The following is a 16,879-nucleotide window of genomic DNA, read 5'->3' on the forward strand; positions in this document are numbered from 1 at the left end:
TAATTGTCCTCCCCCTACCTCGGCCCTTTACGTGTCCCCACCTCTAAATCCTCCAAGACTTGGTTCTTGGGCCCCTCTTCCACGATGTCATCACCACCCACTGGCCTTCCTTCCTTCTTGCTTTCGCTCAGTGACACACCATGTCACCTGCCTGCATCCCAAACCCTTGTCCCGTTCACCTCCAGCCACAGACATGCCTCCCCCTCCTGCCTTCAGTCTCCTTTGGGGCGGTGGCCAGAGGATATGGACTCCTGGCAACAGGGTCCACAGCAATTTGTGCTCCAGATGGGTCCAGGGTGCATGTAAATCCCCAGCCACCTCCCTAAGGCCTTGATCCATGTGATCTGGTGAGCTCCTCTGACAAAGTATGATCCCTGAATTGCAGGATCAAGATGAGGACATTCAGAGCACCCACAAGTTACAGCTGCCTGAACTTGGAAATCAGGAATGAGCACAGGACTCAGGCCTGGCTGATCAGAACAGTCTACAGTTCAAGGGTCAACATGTGACCTAACCAGCTCGGTTAGTCTCAATGTCAAGACATTTGCAGAAACTATCAGCACAGAAGAGAATAGGGCTGAGAGAGGTGTATGGAGAGAGACAAATTGTACATGACTCTGCTTGATCTAATCATGCTTGAAGCCTTGATTTTCAGTGTGGACTGGAAGTGGGGCTTTCAGTTATATGAGCCAATGCTAATATAACATTTTGGCTTAAGCTGGTTTGAGTGGGGTTTATGTCTCTTGCAATCCAAGATTCATGACCAAAATACAATGTAACCAGCATCATACTGCCTCCCTTTCTGAGCCCTCGATTCCTAACCTGAGATTCCTTGATTCCTCACACAAGAGCAACTGAGCCCATCAACCATGTCCTGACTTTGCTGAACATCAGATATGTTCCCTCTAGCCTCCAAGGACAAGTGGAATAAAATGAGTACCTTTTCTCTTTCATCAGATTAGTGCAGCCTTCTTCCCTACCACAGCTAGTGGGGCTGCTTGGAGGTCTTATTTTAGATTTTGGAAAGCTAAGTGGAAGTTACTGAAACTCATCAACATCGAGCTATGACATTTGACAGGGCACTTGGATTGACACAGTTTTTTCCTTCTACCTTAATGGCCAAAACCTGTCACTTCTTACTAGAGGAAGGAAGAAAAAAATGATATTAAACATCAAGGTAAATGGCTAGTATGTCAGTACATATAATGTCCACACAAGAGAAATGTTCTGTTGAGAAACCTTCATTATTTATGATTCACAGTTAACCTTTTCACACAGAAACTGTTGAAAACTTCAGAAAGTCACTGCAGCTTGATAAGGTTTTTAGGCAATCCATTCATCACCCCGTTGTTTCTCACGGAACAAGTAACACTGAGCTAGACAACAGGAAACGCTGCCCTTGGCAGAGGTGATGACACCAAGACAACACTTCTCTCATTAAGGAGACAGGCACCAATTCCAAAATGCCAGTTAAGCAGAAGAGCCTACAAATTCACTGTAAAGATTTAGCAACACTTTATAGCTAATATCTATCCATCCGGAATTGAAATGTCTTTGAGGGAGAGTATGTCAGAAGCAGTGTACTATTAATATTACATTATAACCACCAACATCGCGTAAATACATTCCCGGCTTCAACCACGATAGCCACAACACCCGTGCATACACCCATCCTAGGCCACATTTTACAAGTCCCTCTGTCTTGCAGGCTTCGTGAGGATGGAAGAATATAGAGTTGAGGATTCAGCCACCACTGAGCCATCATCCCTGTGGGTCCTATTCTACCCTTCTGGTTTGTGAAGGGTATAGCTCGGCTGCAGGCAGAGGAGAATGTTCTTGCCTCATATTTGAGCATCTTCTGCCTTGCCCCGTGCTACACGGTCAGTGAGGATCAAATTCCACCGACTTTGAAAACCAGATCGGTTTTGATTCTACACTCCTGAGATGTCTGAGAAGAGTGTTAAAGCTGACCTGATTCATCAGTTCCTGGGAGCCTTCCTGACCTCAGGAATCCAACCCAGGGAAGAGGCAATACGACATTCTTTCCTACCCCAGGGTTTGGAATAGGCTGCTTTTGCACTTAAATTGTTCTCAGGCCCCTTTCCCATTTCCCATCCCTGCAAAAACCCAGCACCTGTAACAAATAGTGAGAGCCATAACCAAGGGGCACATGGGAGACTTCATTTGGTGTTTTAGTTTGGGACCTCGAGGCTTAGAGGTTGATGGCAGTGGTTTTGTTTTGTTTTCTACTTTTCTATTCATTTTGTTCAATCTGTAAGCTTTTTGCTTTTATTTCCTTCTAAACATAATTTTCTCTAATTCATTTGTACTGTTATGATTTTTTATATCTTATTTTAATGTCTTAGTTTTTAGTTTTGATCAACCCTTTGATCTCAACATTTCTGAAAAGGCTATTAAGGAATTATCTAGGGCAGAGCTTCACTAACTCGCTATGGTGAAGGAGCAGGTTTTTTTGTTTGTTTGTTTGTTTGTTTGTTTGCAGTACGCGGGCCTCTCACTATTGTGGCCTCTCCCGTTGCGGAGCACAGGCTCCGGACGCGCAGGCTCAGTGGCCATGGCTCGCGGGCCTAGCCGCTCCGCGGCAGGTGGGATCCTCCCGGACCGGGGCAAGAATCCACGTCTCCTGCATCGGTAGGCAGACTCTCAACCACTGCGCCACCAGGGAAGCCCCCAGATTTTTATTTTTAATCTCAGTCCACAGAGGACCAATATTTTAGTAAAACAAAACTAAAGCAATGATACACTTGGATATCACAGCAATGTAAAATAGTTATTTAAAGTTTCTAGGTATTCACTCTCAATTTCTGCATTTAGTTGCAGACCAGTGACAATTGGGACCAGCACCAGTTCACAGGTCACATTCAGAGTAGCACTGGTTACCAATTCCCTCGTTTATTTGTTTTAAGTGGCATTTTTCATTGTAGAAAATTTGGAAAATGAAGGAAAAAGAAAACAAAATCTCTCATGATTCCACCACCTAGAGAGAAAAACTGTTGAAATATACTGATATTTTATACTATATATACTGATATATGTACATACGTATGTATGTGTGTGTGTATATATATATATAGACATATATACAGTGGTTGCACAGCCATCATCACAATCTAAATTTAAAGCATTTTTATCACCTCTACAAGAAACCCTCTACCATTAGCAGTCACTCCCTACTCCCCACTCCCTAGTCCCTGGGAACCACTAATCTAATTTCTGCCTCTATAGATGTGCCTTTTCTTGACATTTCGTATAAATGGAATCATACAATATGTGTTTTTTTGTGTTTAGCTACTCTCAACTTAGCATAATGTTTTTTTGTTTTCTTGTTTTTTTTAACATCTTTATTGGAGTATAATTGCTTTACAATGGTGTGTTAGTTTCTGCTTTATAACAAAGTGAATCAGTTATACATATACATATATCCCCATATCTCTTCCCTCTTGCATCTCCCTCCCTCCCACCCTCCCTATCCCACCCCTCTAGGTGGTCACAAAGCACCAAGCTGATCTCTCTGTGTTATGCGGCTGCTTCCCACTAGCTATCTATTTTATATTTGGTAGTGTATATATGTCCATGCCACTCTCTCACTTTCTCCCAGCTTACCCTTCCCCCTCCCTGTATCCTCAAGTCCATGCTCTAGTAGGTCTGTGTCTTTATTCCTGTCTTGCCCCTACGTTCTTCATGACCACTTTTTTTTTTTTTAGATTCCATATATATAGCATAATGTTTTTAAGATTCATCCATGTTGTGGCATGTAACAGTATTTCATTCCTTTTTATTGCTGAATAACATTATATTCTATGAATATATCAAATTTTGTTTATCCATTCATCAGTTGATGGACATTTGCATTGTTTCCACTCTGGCTATTATGAATAATGCTGCTATGAACATTCATGTATAAGTTTTTGCATAGACATATGTTTTCATTTCTCTTGGGTAAATACCTAGGTGTGAAATTGCTGAGTCATATGGTAACTCTGTGTTTAGCATTTTGAGAAAACACATATCTATTTTATAATTTAAAAAATTGGAACCAGTGTATATACACTTTGTTAAACTTAATATCATTTGTATTATGAACATTTTGCAATGCTTTCAATAATCTTCAAAAAGATGACTTTTAATACTTATACATTTTTCCTTTTTATATAAGCATTGCAATTATTTTCTTATTGTTGGACAACCTACTGCTTTTATACATAGCATTGATGGGCATATTTGTACATAAATATGTGAGCACAACTCTGATACTATTAAATTTTTACTTTTATTAAATATTAATCTTTTCATTTATTTTCAAAAGCTTATTGGCTTCTGGCTCTTTTATTTTAAATCTCATCCATTTTGTGTCATTGCTTTTTGGCTCCAAATATCTCACATATTGATTCATTATTTTTAACTTCTATTTATTCCTCCCCCCCCTTTTTTTTTTAACCTTATTTCTACTTTCTTAGATTTAGTCTCCTCTCAACCTTTGTTAAGGCAAAAGTAATATTCTGCTTTAGGTTTAGAAACTGTTAAAAAACACTTTGATTTCATTATAATTTGTCTCATTAACTTATACAAAGGGGGATAACAAAAGGGGATAATAAATCACAATCATCTGAAGAACCCAACACTTATTCTTGCTTTTTTTTTGCTTTGGGGAAGAAAAAAATTAGAAAAAAAAAATGCATTGATGATGTGACTTGAATTTTAAGAAACATATTTCATAAATAAGCACTATTTCCCATAAATGCACTCTTTCTGATTCGAAGCAATTTTCTTTTTTTCTTTTTGGCAAAATATTTAATGTCTGTAAGTGTGCCTTACCCTCCTATTTCTGTTATGATTCGATAGCCTCTCCAAACTGGCTGTACCAGAAAAAACATGGGCACATTTTCCCAGCAGGATTCGAAAACCATTAAAGCCCTGGTCCTCTTGACTCAGAAATGACTACAGGTGAGGTCCTTCCACAGCATGCCTCAGGCGTCTCTGCTCAAGGAAAAAAGCCCCCCATTTCTACAAGACTCCCGAGGTGTTCTGTTCTTCTGCAGCTTGGCACTGGGAGCTGGGCGGCTGGAAATAGTGGTAGGCTCGGGCACTGCAGAGGTAGTCCCCATACACAGTGAGAAGCATCATGGAGGAGGAGAAGGTCTTGTAGCCAATGTTAGCTAGTTTCTTGGCAGTTGGCATGTTGTCCCCCTCTAGGATTCGGCTCCCAATGCGAGCTAGGGCCCCGTGGGCCAGACGTAGCATAACCCCCCGCAGCAAGGCTGGAGCCTGCAGTGGTTGCCCAGAGCAATTTTATTAAGTCTAGAAGTTAGTCTCTCTTGTAGATGTCAAAGTCTTTCTTGATCACGAGCCTTTATTACACTATTTGAATTAAAAGAAACCCCAGATTCACAAATCTGCCATTTGAGCAATTTAGTTTTTTAGAAACTTGCTTAAACTTCATTAATCAAACACTTTCAACTTTTCTGTTACCTTTTCAATCTCAAGGTAAAAATGATCATAGTACATCACTGATTACCTAATACTTCCTCTCTGTATAAGATTTTGGTTACTGCTCGGTAAAAAAGGAGAAAGAAAACAACTTTTAGTCGACTTTATTTTTTAGAACATTTTAAAATTTACAGAAAAATTGAGAAGATAGTACAGAGAGTTCTCATGTACCTCATACCCAGTTTCCCCTATTATTAACATATTACATTAGTGCGGTACATTTGTTATAATTAATGAACCAACATCAACACATTATTAATAACTATAGTCCATAGTTGTTTCATTTCCTTAGTTTTGTCTAATGTCTTTTTCTGGTCCAGGATGCTACATTATAATTAGTTGTCATGTCTCCTTAGACTCCTCTCTGCTATTAAAGTTTCTCAGACCTTCCTTGTTTCTGACGACCTTGACTGTTTTGAGGACAACAGGTCAGATACATTGTAGGATGACCCACTACTCGAATTTGAACATATATTTTTTTAATTCCAAATTTTCTCTGAAGAAGAGAAAATTTTAAATTCTTTTTAATTTTATTTTTGGATGCATTGGGTCTTCGTTGCTGTGCGCAGGCTTTCTCTAGTTGCAGCGAGTGGGGGCTACTCTTCGTTGCGGTGCGCGGGCTTCTCATTGCGGTGGCTTATCTTGTTGCTGGGCATGGGCTCTAGGTGCTCAGGCTTCAGTAGTTGTGGTTCGCAGGCTCTGGAGCACAGGCTCAGTGGTTGTGGCGCACGGGCTTAGTTGCTCCTCAGCATGTGGGATTTTCCTGGACTAGGGATCAAACCCGTGTCCCCTGCATTGGCAGGTGGATTCTTAACTACTGCACCACCAGGGAATCCCAACACATTCCTTTTTTAAAAATTTATTTATTTTATTTATTTACTTTCGGCTGTATTGGGTCTGTTGCTGCGTGCGGGCTTTCTCTAGTTGTGGCGAGCGGGGCCTACTCTTCATTGCGGTGTGTGGGCTTCTCATTGCGGTGGCTTCTCTTGTTGCAGAGCACGGGCTCTAGGCACGTGGGCTTCAGTAGTTGTGGCTCGCGGGCTCTAGAGCGCAGGCTCAGTAGTTGTGGCACACAGGCTTAGTTGCTCCGCAGCATCTGGGATCTTCCCGGGCCAGGGATCAAACCCGTGTCTCCTGCATTGGTAGGTGGATTCTTAACCACTGTGCCACCAGGGAAGCCCCCAAGACACTTATTCTTAATCCAACATCTTCTATCCTTCTATTGTTGATTTACTCAAACATTTTAAATTGTCTTCTTCCTCTTTGTCTACATTTATATTTTTCCTTTATTTACATAGAAGTTTTAAGAAAGTTTTAAGAAAACAGCCCACTCTATGGCAGGGGGTTAGTGGCACCCCCATCCTGCACATCCTAATGCATTCTCTACACCCGATCACTCTACTTCTAGCCTTAGCACCTAATCACCCAAAGGCCTCACTTCCTAATAACCTTGGGGGTTAGAATTTCAACATGAATTCCGGTGGGACACAAACATTCAGACCATAGCATCGGCCAACACCAAGTGGAACAGATCCCAACCACCCAGTTGATCTAAGCCAACCCATGGAATTATAAGAGGTAAAAAAATCCCAAACCCCATTTCCTAACACATCAAAATGACAGGCTTTATTCTACATCTGAGTAGACCTCAAACCCCTTTCAAGATTTGTCTTGGGAGCAAGGGCAGAGGGGTCTCTTGACACTCAGGGAAGATAAAACGTCTGATGTTCAGCAGGGGTGGGGAAGGTGGACCTTATTAAAAGTAATCAAAATTCAAAGAGACTATTTGAAAAGAGGATTCTGATCAAATACATTTGAAAAGAGGTCTAATAAATATTTGAAAAGAAGGGGAGTCATGGCGTTTCTCAAGAAAAACAAAAGGAAAGTGTGCCATTGAAGATCTGTAAAGGGATCATGATGTTTGTTCGAGGGGGTAATACACTAAGACTAATTTTTGTTCAAGCTTTAATTAACTATGTGACAAGAGAAGTTGCTGGGAGTTTTGGTTTTTTTGTTTGTTTTTGGCAAATAGATTAGGCTAATTTCCCCATCTTTATAATTTATCACTTTCACACTGGTTATTTCTACTTGGTGGAACCAACTGTGAAACTATCTTGTACTTTTTTCTCACTCTATCTGGCTCCGTCCTCAGTGTCCCTTTTGCTATGGGCCCCTTCAAGTTCATTGTATCACTGTCAGTAGGGGAGAGGGTTGTTTAGGAGACTGAGACCTGTTTGCTCTCTAGGGCACACATGCTCTGAAGATGTCTACAGTTGGGTATTGGCACTTTGACCAAGACAAGTCCTGTCTTGGGAGGAATCATTTATCACAAAGAATGAAAAGATTTTGTAGTCAGTATTGTTCTACTCCAGCTAATTTTATTTATTATCAAGGACAAATGGGGCAAATTCAATCAGTACTTGCAGGGTATCAAAAGCGAGTGGGTGAGACATATAATATTTCCTATAATTAACATATCTATAACAATTTGACATTTGAATATGCTGCTTTTGTAGAATATTTGAGCTTTCAATGTTTAGGACTTTTAGTAAACATTCAAAGCAAAAATGTCAGTTTTCCCAATAATTGTTCCATATGTCAGATTTCATGATTGTTGGAAAAAGAGCAAAAGGCTGGGAAACAAATAGATGCCTGCATGACAAAAATGAGATGGATCCATTTGGAAACAGGATTCTACTACATAACCAACTTTTAAAAAAATTTTTTTTATAATTATTACTTTTTAAATTATTTATTTATTTATTTGGCTGCACTGGGTCCTAGTTGCGGCACATGGGATCTTCGTTGCCGTGTGCAGGATCTTCCTTGCAGTATGTGGATCCTTAGTTGCGGCACGCAGGATCTTTTAGTTGAGGCGTGCGTGTAGGATCTAGTTCCCTGACCAGGGATCGAACCTGGGGCCCCTGCATTGGGAGCGTGGAGTCTTAGCCACTGGACCACCAGGGAAGTCCCAAGATACCCAACTTTTAGATAATAATATATTCATACAACTCAAAACATTTTAAATATAGAAAGGTTATTTCCCATCATAAGAAAAAAATTTGTAACTATATGTGGTGATGGATGTTAACTAGAATTATTGTGATGATCATTTCTCAATATATACAAATATTGAATCATTATGTTGTACACCTGAACCTAATATAATGTTATGTCAACTATATCAATTTAAAAAAAGAGAGAGGTTACATGGGAAGAAAGTCTCCCACACAGCCCTGACTCATTCTGTCCAGTTTCCACACCAGCATCCATCCCATCCCCACGAAACCACTGTTATTAGTTTCTGGTGTTTTCTTCCAGAATGTCTTTAGGCATATAAGCAATACAGATATATATTCTTATTTTGTCTTAAAAAATCTTTTTGTTGAAGCATAACATTGATACATATAGTAAGTTCTAGTAGCTACAAGAACATTTCCCCAACATCTTCCCCAAAACCCTCACACTCCCTTCTAGACAGTAGCCCCCAAAGATAACCACTATTCTGACCTTTATCACTATAAATTAGTTTTGTCTATTCTTGAGTTCCATATACATGAAATCCTACAGTATATACTTTTCTGTGTATGGCTTCTTTCACTCAACATTACATCTGTGAGGTCCATCCATGTTTCTGTGTATGGCAATCTCTTGTTCTTTTCTTCTTTGGTATGTATTATTCCACTTTCTGATTATACCTCCATTTGTCTACCCATTCTACTGTTGATAAACAGGTTAGTTGTTTCCAGTCTGAGGCTGTTATGAAAAGTGCTGCTATGAACATTTTTATACATATCTTTTGGTGGATATAGCACTCATTTCGGTTGCCTATATAGAATGGTTTAGATGGGTCATATATAGGCCTTAGAAGATACCATAAGACAGATTTCCAAAGTAGTTATAACAATTTATATCCCCCCTAGCAGTGTATAAGCTCTAGTTGCTCCATCCCCACAACAACCCTTTGGTATTGTCAGTCCTTTTAAACAATATGAAACAAAGTATCATTATTCACCTTGGGAGGATGCTAGGGAGCCAACTTATTATTTAAACCAGTAAATAAAGGGGGGGAAAATCAAGCCTTTTTCTGTTTTTCTTATATGATCTCTATTTCAGGATAACCAAATAATGAGAAATTTCTTTTTTTGGATAAGAGTTTCAGATAAGAAACAGAGGAGGACTATATTAGAACTCAGATATTATCATTTTTCAGTCCATCAGGTACCAATGGATATAAGCATTTCTATTAACATCACAAAAAAAGAGACAATCAGACACCAATTAGACTCCTAATGGGATTACACATCAACACCTATAATGTAGTCTTACCACACTTCCTTGAAAAAATTTGAATCTCTATCTGAACAAGCCTCTAGATCTAATTACCAGTTTACAGGAAACATAAGGGCCAGAGGAACATGTCAAACAACATCACAGGGGCAATCATCTAAACGCAGACTACAGGGAAATTGTATAGGAAGATAACCTGGTTTTGTCAACAACAAGAAATAAAGGAGAGTTTTTAAATGATAGAGAGGAAAACCGTAGGTTAAAAGAGATTTAAGATACCTATGAAACAACTACAACACGTAAACTTCATTCAAACCCTGATTCAAACAAATTGTACTAAAAAAGAAATAAGACATTCAGAGAAGTGTGAACACTGATTGGGTAGTTAATAATATCAAGGAAGTGTTAAAATGCTTTTAGGTGTGATAAGGTATTGTGGTTATGTTTTTTAAAACATTCTTCTCTTTTAGAGGAATATACATAAATATTTACAGATTAAATTACATGATGCCTGGGATTGTTTTAAAAATAATCTGGGGGATTCCCTGGTGGCGCAGTGGTTGAGAGTCCGCCTGCCGATGCAGGGGACACAGGTTTGTGCCCCGGTCCGGGAGGACCCCACATGCCGCGGAGCGGCTGGGCCCGTGAGCCATGGCCGCTGAGCCTGCGCGTCTGGAGCCTGTGCTCCGCAACGGGAGAGGCCACAACAGTGAGAGGACCGCGTATCGCAAAAAAAAAAAAAAAAAAAATCTGGGACTTCCCTGGTGGCACAGTGGTTAAGAATCCACCTACCAATGCAGGGTACACGGGTTTGAGCCCTGGTCCGGGAAGATCCCACATGCCATGGAGCAACTAAGCCCGTGCGTCACAACTACTGAGCCTGCACACTAGAGCCTGGTAGCCACGAGCCACAACTACTGAGCCCTCGCACCACAACTACTGAAGCCAGCACGCCTAGAGCCCATGCTCCACAACAAGACAAGTCACCTCAGTGAGAAGACTGCACACCACAATGAAGAGTAGCCCCCACACACCACAACTAGAGAAAGCCTGTGTGCAGCAACGAAGACCCAACGCAGCCAAAATTAAATAAATAAATAAAATTTAAAAAAAAATCTGGATGGGGAAAATGGAGGGTCTGGATGATATATGATTATCCATATGTTGATAGTTGTTGAATCTGGGTGATGGAAACATTGGGTTCATTATATTATTCTCTCTGCTTTTGTATATGTTTGAAACTTTCCATAACAAAGCTTTTAAAAATACTTTTAAAAACTGTCCCTATGGTATTTGCTATAATAGCAAATATTTGGAAACAAACTAGATGTTCACAGTATGAGAACAGCCAAAATAAATGTAGTATATTTGTATAATGAAATAATATATACAGTAGTTCTCAAACTTTTTGGGCTTAGAAACTTTACACAATTAAAAATTATTAAAGACCCCAAAAGTTTTGTTTATGTAGGTTGTAACTATTAATATTTCCTATATTACAAATTAAAACTGACAAATTAAAAAATCTGTATTGATATATTAATCATTTTAAAATACTGATAATAAACCCATAATAATTTATTAAACAGAATATGGGACATGTAACTTTTTACATTTTCAGGATGCTTTCAACTGTAAGTAATAGAAAATGTGACTAGGGAATTCCCTGGCAGTGCAGTGGTTAGGACTCCACGCTTTCACTGCATGGGGCACGGGTTCAATCCCTGGTCTGGGAACTAAGATCCCACAAGCCATGTGGTATGGCCAAAGAAAAAAAGAAAGAAAGGAAAGAAAATGTGACTAAAAATAGCTTAAATAACAAGAGATTTATCATCTCACATGACAAGAAGCCTGAAGGTAACAAGGCTCCAGGGTTGATTAATTTCAGGGTCAGTGACATCATCAAGGGTCAAGATTCTTTCTATCTTTTCCTTTGCCACCTCTGTTTATGAACAGGCTCCCTCGTAGTTATGAGATGACTATCACAGCTCTAGGTACCACACAAATGTCAAAGGCAGAAAAATGGGACCTAGAGAAAGCCTGTGTGCAGCAATGAAGACCCAACGCAGCTTAAAAAAAAAAAAAAAGAAAAAAAAGAACTGGTCTTGTACAGTGCATCCCTAACTCAGCTATTGAAAAGAAAAATGGGACCATCTGGGGTTCAACATAAACATCAAAGACTGGTTCTTGTTCATCTAAAACACCATAACAACGTTGTAAATCAACTATACTCCAATATAAAATAAAAATTAAATTAAAAAAAATAATAAAACACTATAGGCCAAGTTATAGTGTTAACAGTGAGAATGACCTCTCTCCCCTGAGGTTTCCCCTGAGCACACTGGAAAGGATGCCAGCAATCCAACTGGATGTCCCAAGCTAGTAAATATAATCCAAATGCAATATTAGGATAATAAGCAAGAAAAGTCCTCAGATTTAAAGAATAAACTATTTTATTTTATTTACTGCATGCTTTTGCATTTATGCCAACATTTTCATCTATAGCATCTATTTTCTCAAAGGTTATAGTTTAAAGTAACAACTTGGAAAGTCAATCTATCACTTGTCAGGTGTTCTGTATGTATTTGGCTCATTTAATCCTCACAACAACAACCCTGTGAGTTAGGCATTATTATCATCTCCACTTTCCAGATGAAGAAACTAAAGCATCAAGAGATTTTGTGACTTTCCCAACTCACACACCACTCTGTGTGGAGCTAGGATTCAAATCCTAGCAGTCTGGCTCCATTGCTTTCAACTAAATGCTTACCTCTCTATGGTTTTAGAAAAATATGCTCAAGCACATGAGTTGAAAATTTAAGGCTAATTGGTAGAAGCATATAGAGTATAATTTTCAAAACGATGAGAAAATAATCAAATAAAACTTGATCGATTCAGCAGAAGGCCAAAAAAGGTGGGGGAGGGGAATCTTCCTCTCTGGCTGATAATTTACCACCGTCATAAATGGCAGAGCAACTACCTACACCAGGAAGTTGGTGACAAACCTACTGCTTCAAAGGGTCATAGCTGTCCTTCACCCTAGAAAGGCAACAGTACCTAAGACATTAATTCTGCAAAAACACATGTGTGTGCAAAATCACAGATGTCATCTGTGTCTTCAGATTCAGACCCATTTTGTCATGGCTTTGGCATGAACTATTATTTCTAGGATTACACAAAGAAAAATAAACTCATGGCCTATATTGAAAGAGAAAGACCTCAAGAAAACAGCAAAAGGATTACAATAGATGAAGAAAGTCAGGGGGTGGAGAAACCAATGTTGGAGCTAGCAACAAAGAAGGATTAAATGCCTTGATTTGTTTCACTAGAGAATAAACTGTATAAAAACGAAAAGGGGATGGATGGGATGGTAACAAAGAGAAAGGACAGTAAATTTTAAAATGCATCCAACGAGTCCAAAAAAATTGAACTTTGTCTTACCTAACAAACATGTCCTGCCCTTGAGCTCAAAGCTTCACCAGCTTCTCGGTCCCAAGCCAGAAGTTTGGAAGTCAGCGCAGACGCCTTGCTCTTTCTCCATGTGTATCCAATAATGACCAAATCCAGCTGATTGACATCCTACTTATTTTCCAAACCATTCCACCTTTCCATCTGTACCACCTGTGACCCGGGTCAGTCAACATGTCATTAATAAGAGCTGCCTAACTGGTCTCCTTGCTTCTGAATTTGTTCCTCTTCGATTCACCACTTACCAACTCATCAAAGTTATTGTGGTCAAATACAATTCTGGTAACGCCACTCTTGGCCTAAACCCTTCGGCAGCTCCCCATCACCTACCAAATAAGCTTTCGGTTCAAGTCTCCGCCTCTTTTCTCCAGCCTCATTTCCCATTGCGATTCTTAGCATTCTCTAAAACTGTGGTGCTGTGCTCTTGCTGCACACCTGTCCGTACCTTGTCACCCCAGCCTGAACTCCTAATCTTTCCTCATGGTTCATCTCATGTTGTCCAAGAAGCCTTCTCTGCTGCCCAGCCACCCTCAGTGCTCTGCAGTGCTTACTGTGATGCACTGAAATCATTTCTTTTCCTGTCTGCAGTACCCACTAGACTGAGTTCTTTGAGGAAAGGGGTTGAAGCTTATTTATATTTGTATACTCCGAGGCTGGCATCCATTTGAAAAATATTTATTGAGGACCTGCTATGTGGCAGGCACTATTCCATGGGCTGGGGATACGGTGGTGAACAGGGCAGACAAGGCACCTGCATTTCATGGTGCAGTCTGATTCTAAGAGACACAGAAGGCACATCTGTGGAATGAGCTGGATTCTATAGGTGCAAATAGAAAGTATTTTTTCTTTCCCATCTCTCCTAGATAAGCTCCCTTTGCTGAATAACGTTTTCCCTGCCCCCACCTCTTAGATAATAAGTGGATAAATAAATGAATGCTCTCTTTGTTATGACTTTTAAAATCCTAGCCCAGTGAAATGATCAGATCTTCAAACTAATTTAGAGCATCTCCCCTTCTCTAGGAGGGGTCTGACAAAGCCTTGACCAGTGAATCACTGCTGTTTCTTTCCACTCCAGACTTCCTCTCTAACACTCTGGGTGATACTGGGTGGAGTTAGAATGCTCTCAGCCATTCTGAAATCTGGGGAAGTTGAACTGGGGATATATTCAGTTTGGGTTCAATGGGATACATTTATATGATTTCCAGTTACTTCCATGTATAGTGAAATTATTGCTAGCTGTCCTGGTATAGGAATAGCTTCCTGGTAGGGAATACTCCTCCCTACCACTCACAGGGCTCACTGGCCCTGCAACATGAAACAAAGGTGCCAGGCCAGGGCTGGATAACAATATGAAAGTGTCCTACAGGAAATATTTTAACAATGGAGGAGAAACAAGTTTCAAATATAAAGAGCTAGAAGCTAGTGTGTGGAGAGTTGTCTAGTTATTTGACTTGTATCATTGTAAGCAGAGGACTCATTGGAAAGCTCATCGGTCAGAAAGAAGTTCTCTCTTGGGCAGGAATGTACACAGTCAATGTCATATGAAGAGGTGATTGAAGAGCATGCAGCCAAAACACAGAAGAAAAAGTATTATTGAGATGTGTCAGGCAGTTCATTTTAAGAAAATATTATCTTGGGACTTCCCTGGTGATGCAGTGGTTAAGACTCCGCACTCCCAATGCAGGGGGCCTGGGTTCAATCCCTGGTCAGGGAACTAGAATCCCACATGCATGCTGCAACTAAGTGTTCACATGCCACAAATAAGGAGCCCGCCTTCTGCAACTAAGTTCCGGTGTAACCAAATAAAAATAAATAAATATTTTTTAAAAAAATATTATCTTATTTTTCTGGATGTGTGACATCTGTGATATCTGTTTGTGGTATATTTTTAAATTATATAAATTGTTTATTTTCTCTTAAGTAAATATTTACTTTAATATCTCATTTTATTTGTAACTTTATGTTCTTCTTTTTAAAGAAGTCCCAAATGTAGTAGAGCTTCAGCATCCACAGAACTGCATCCAACCCTGAGCAGGGTATGTACGTCAGAAGCCCTCCAAGAAGTCTCTTTCAAAGAGGGGTTAGCCCCTCCCTCCCCACAACCATGGGAAGGGCACACATGCAGAGCATACTGACAATGATCCCTCCTGGGAAATCCTCCCTTGAGATCCCCCAAACGGGTTATGGGTGGGTGATTGCTGTTGTAGGAGGAACCAACTTCTCCATCCCTTACTGTGCGTGGGGCTCTAGGAGTACTTGCTACCTCCTATACCATGCTTGGCCTTTGGAGTCTCTGATAAAATTCTAAGTCAGAGCCCCTTTCTAACATCCTACAACATGAGTAAACAAACATGAATTTCAGATCTTGGGTAATGCTATTAGGAAACTTAAATGATAGAGATTAAGAACGGAGACTACTTTCCATGACCAGAACCTAAATGAGGAAAAGGAGCCACTATGAGAAGATCTGGGAGCAGAGAGAAGAGCAAGTGCAAAGACCCTGAGGAGGAAATCAAGAGTCCAAAAGAAGGCCAGTACATCTAGTGTGTAATAATCAAGGGGATGAGTAGTCTGAGTTGGAGTCAAAGTCTGGCAGGAGCTAGATCATACGGGACTTCGTGAATTCTACAGAAATTTATTTTATTCTAAATAATGGGAAGTCATTGGACAGCTTTAGTAGGGATGTGATGTGCACAGCTTTTTAATTTTATTTTTTATTATCATTATGGTTGCTATGGGAAAGTAGATTGTAGTCAGGAAGGAGAAAAAGCAAGGAGGCTGGAAACTGTTCAGATGAATTGGATTAAGTGATCCAATCGAACCATTGAGGTTAAAAAGAAAAGAAAAGAAAAGAAAAATCACTGTGGTGATACAGAACTAGCCTGGGACATGTGGGTGCCCTAAGCAGGTAAAGAATTCAGCACTCCTTCGGTCAGTCCCCAAACTGGCTGTTTTCAGGGTTGGTGGCAGTCAAGCCTTCAGACAACATTGCAGACCTTGGGATGCCACCCTGATTGCAGCCTTATGGGAGACTGTGAAGCAGAGGACATAGTTGAGCTGTGCCCAGAATGCTGACCTACAGAAACAACACATGTGTGTTGTTTTAAGCTGATAAATATTGGGATAAATTGTTACACAACGGCAGGTAACTAATGCAGCTCTCAAGTGAAGCTGATGCTCTTCATCTGAGGACCACACCCTGAGTAGCCAGGAAGGAGAAGAATGAGTTCACTGAAGAAGGGCTAAAGTAGTCAACAGAAGGCACTGGGTCTGTGGTTTGAGAGTGTCTTGGCTACTGCACATGTTGCTGTTTGTCCCCCTGGCGCAATTACAACCAGCATAAAGAAACCAAATGTTTGCATGCACGTGTTTCTTCACCTGTCCCAGAAGTTGCTAATGATTTGTAGGTTCTCTGAAGAAAGAAAATCATTGGGATAGGGAGTCAATAAAATTGGCAAATTCTCTTGAAAATTTACTTAGAATTAGAAAATTATAATTTTCTTCAAAGTTCATTACTGATGATTTCACTTATCTTCACAGATTTGATTTTAAAAACCAATACCTTCATTTTAGGTATTGATTTTTTTAAAAACTTCTACTGAATTTAAGAACT

General features: G+C 39.9%; 1 protein-coding gene across 1 annotated transcript; it reads right to left on the reverse strand.

Moving 5' to 3' along the window:
- Positions 1 to 3,962: 3,962 nt before the first annotated feature.
- On the reverse strand, positions 3,963 to 10,542 carry LOC101271387 (cytochrome c oxidase assembly protein COX14-like). Its single transcript, XM_033407296.2, has one exon. It carries the CDS (start codon positions 5,260 to 5,262, stop codon positions 5,026 to 5,028), a length of 237 nt encoding a protein of 78 aa, XP_033263187.1. The 5' UTR covers positions 5,263 to 10,542; the 3' UTR covers positions 3,963 to 5,025.
- Positions 10,543 to 16,879: the final 6,337 nt, after the last annotated feature.

Source organism: Orcinus orca, chromosome 13 (genome assembly GCF_937001465.1).
Source record: "Orcinus orca chromosome 13, mOrcOrc1.1, whole genome shotgun sequence".
NCBI lineage: Eukaryota > Metazoa > Chordata > Mammalia > Artiodactyla > Delphinidae > Orcinus > Orcinus orca.

Bases quoted from the DNA above. Each gene is read 5' to 3' on its own strand.
- LOC101271387 (XM_033407296.2), bottom strand. From the start codon at position 5,262: ATGCTACGTCTGGCCCACGGGGCCCTAGCTCGCATTGGGAGCCGAATC.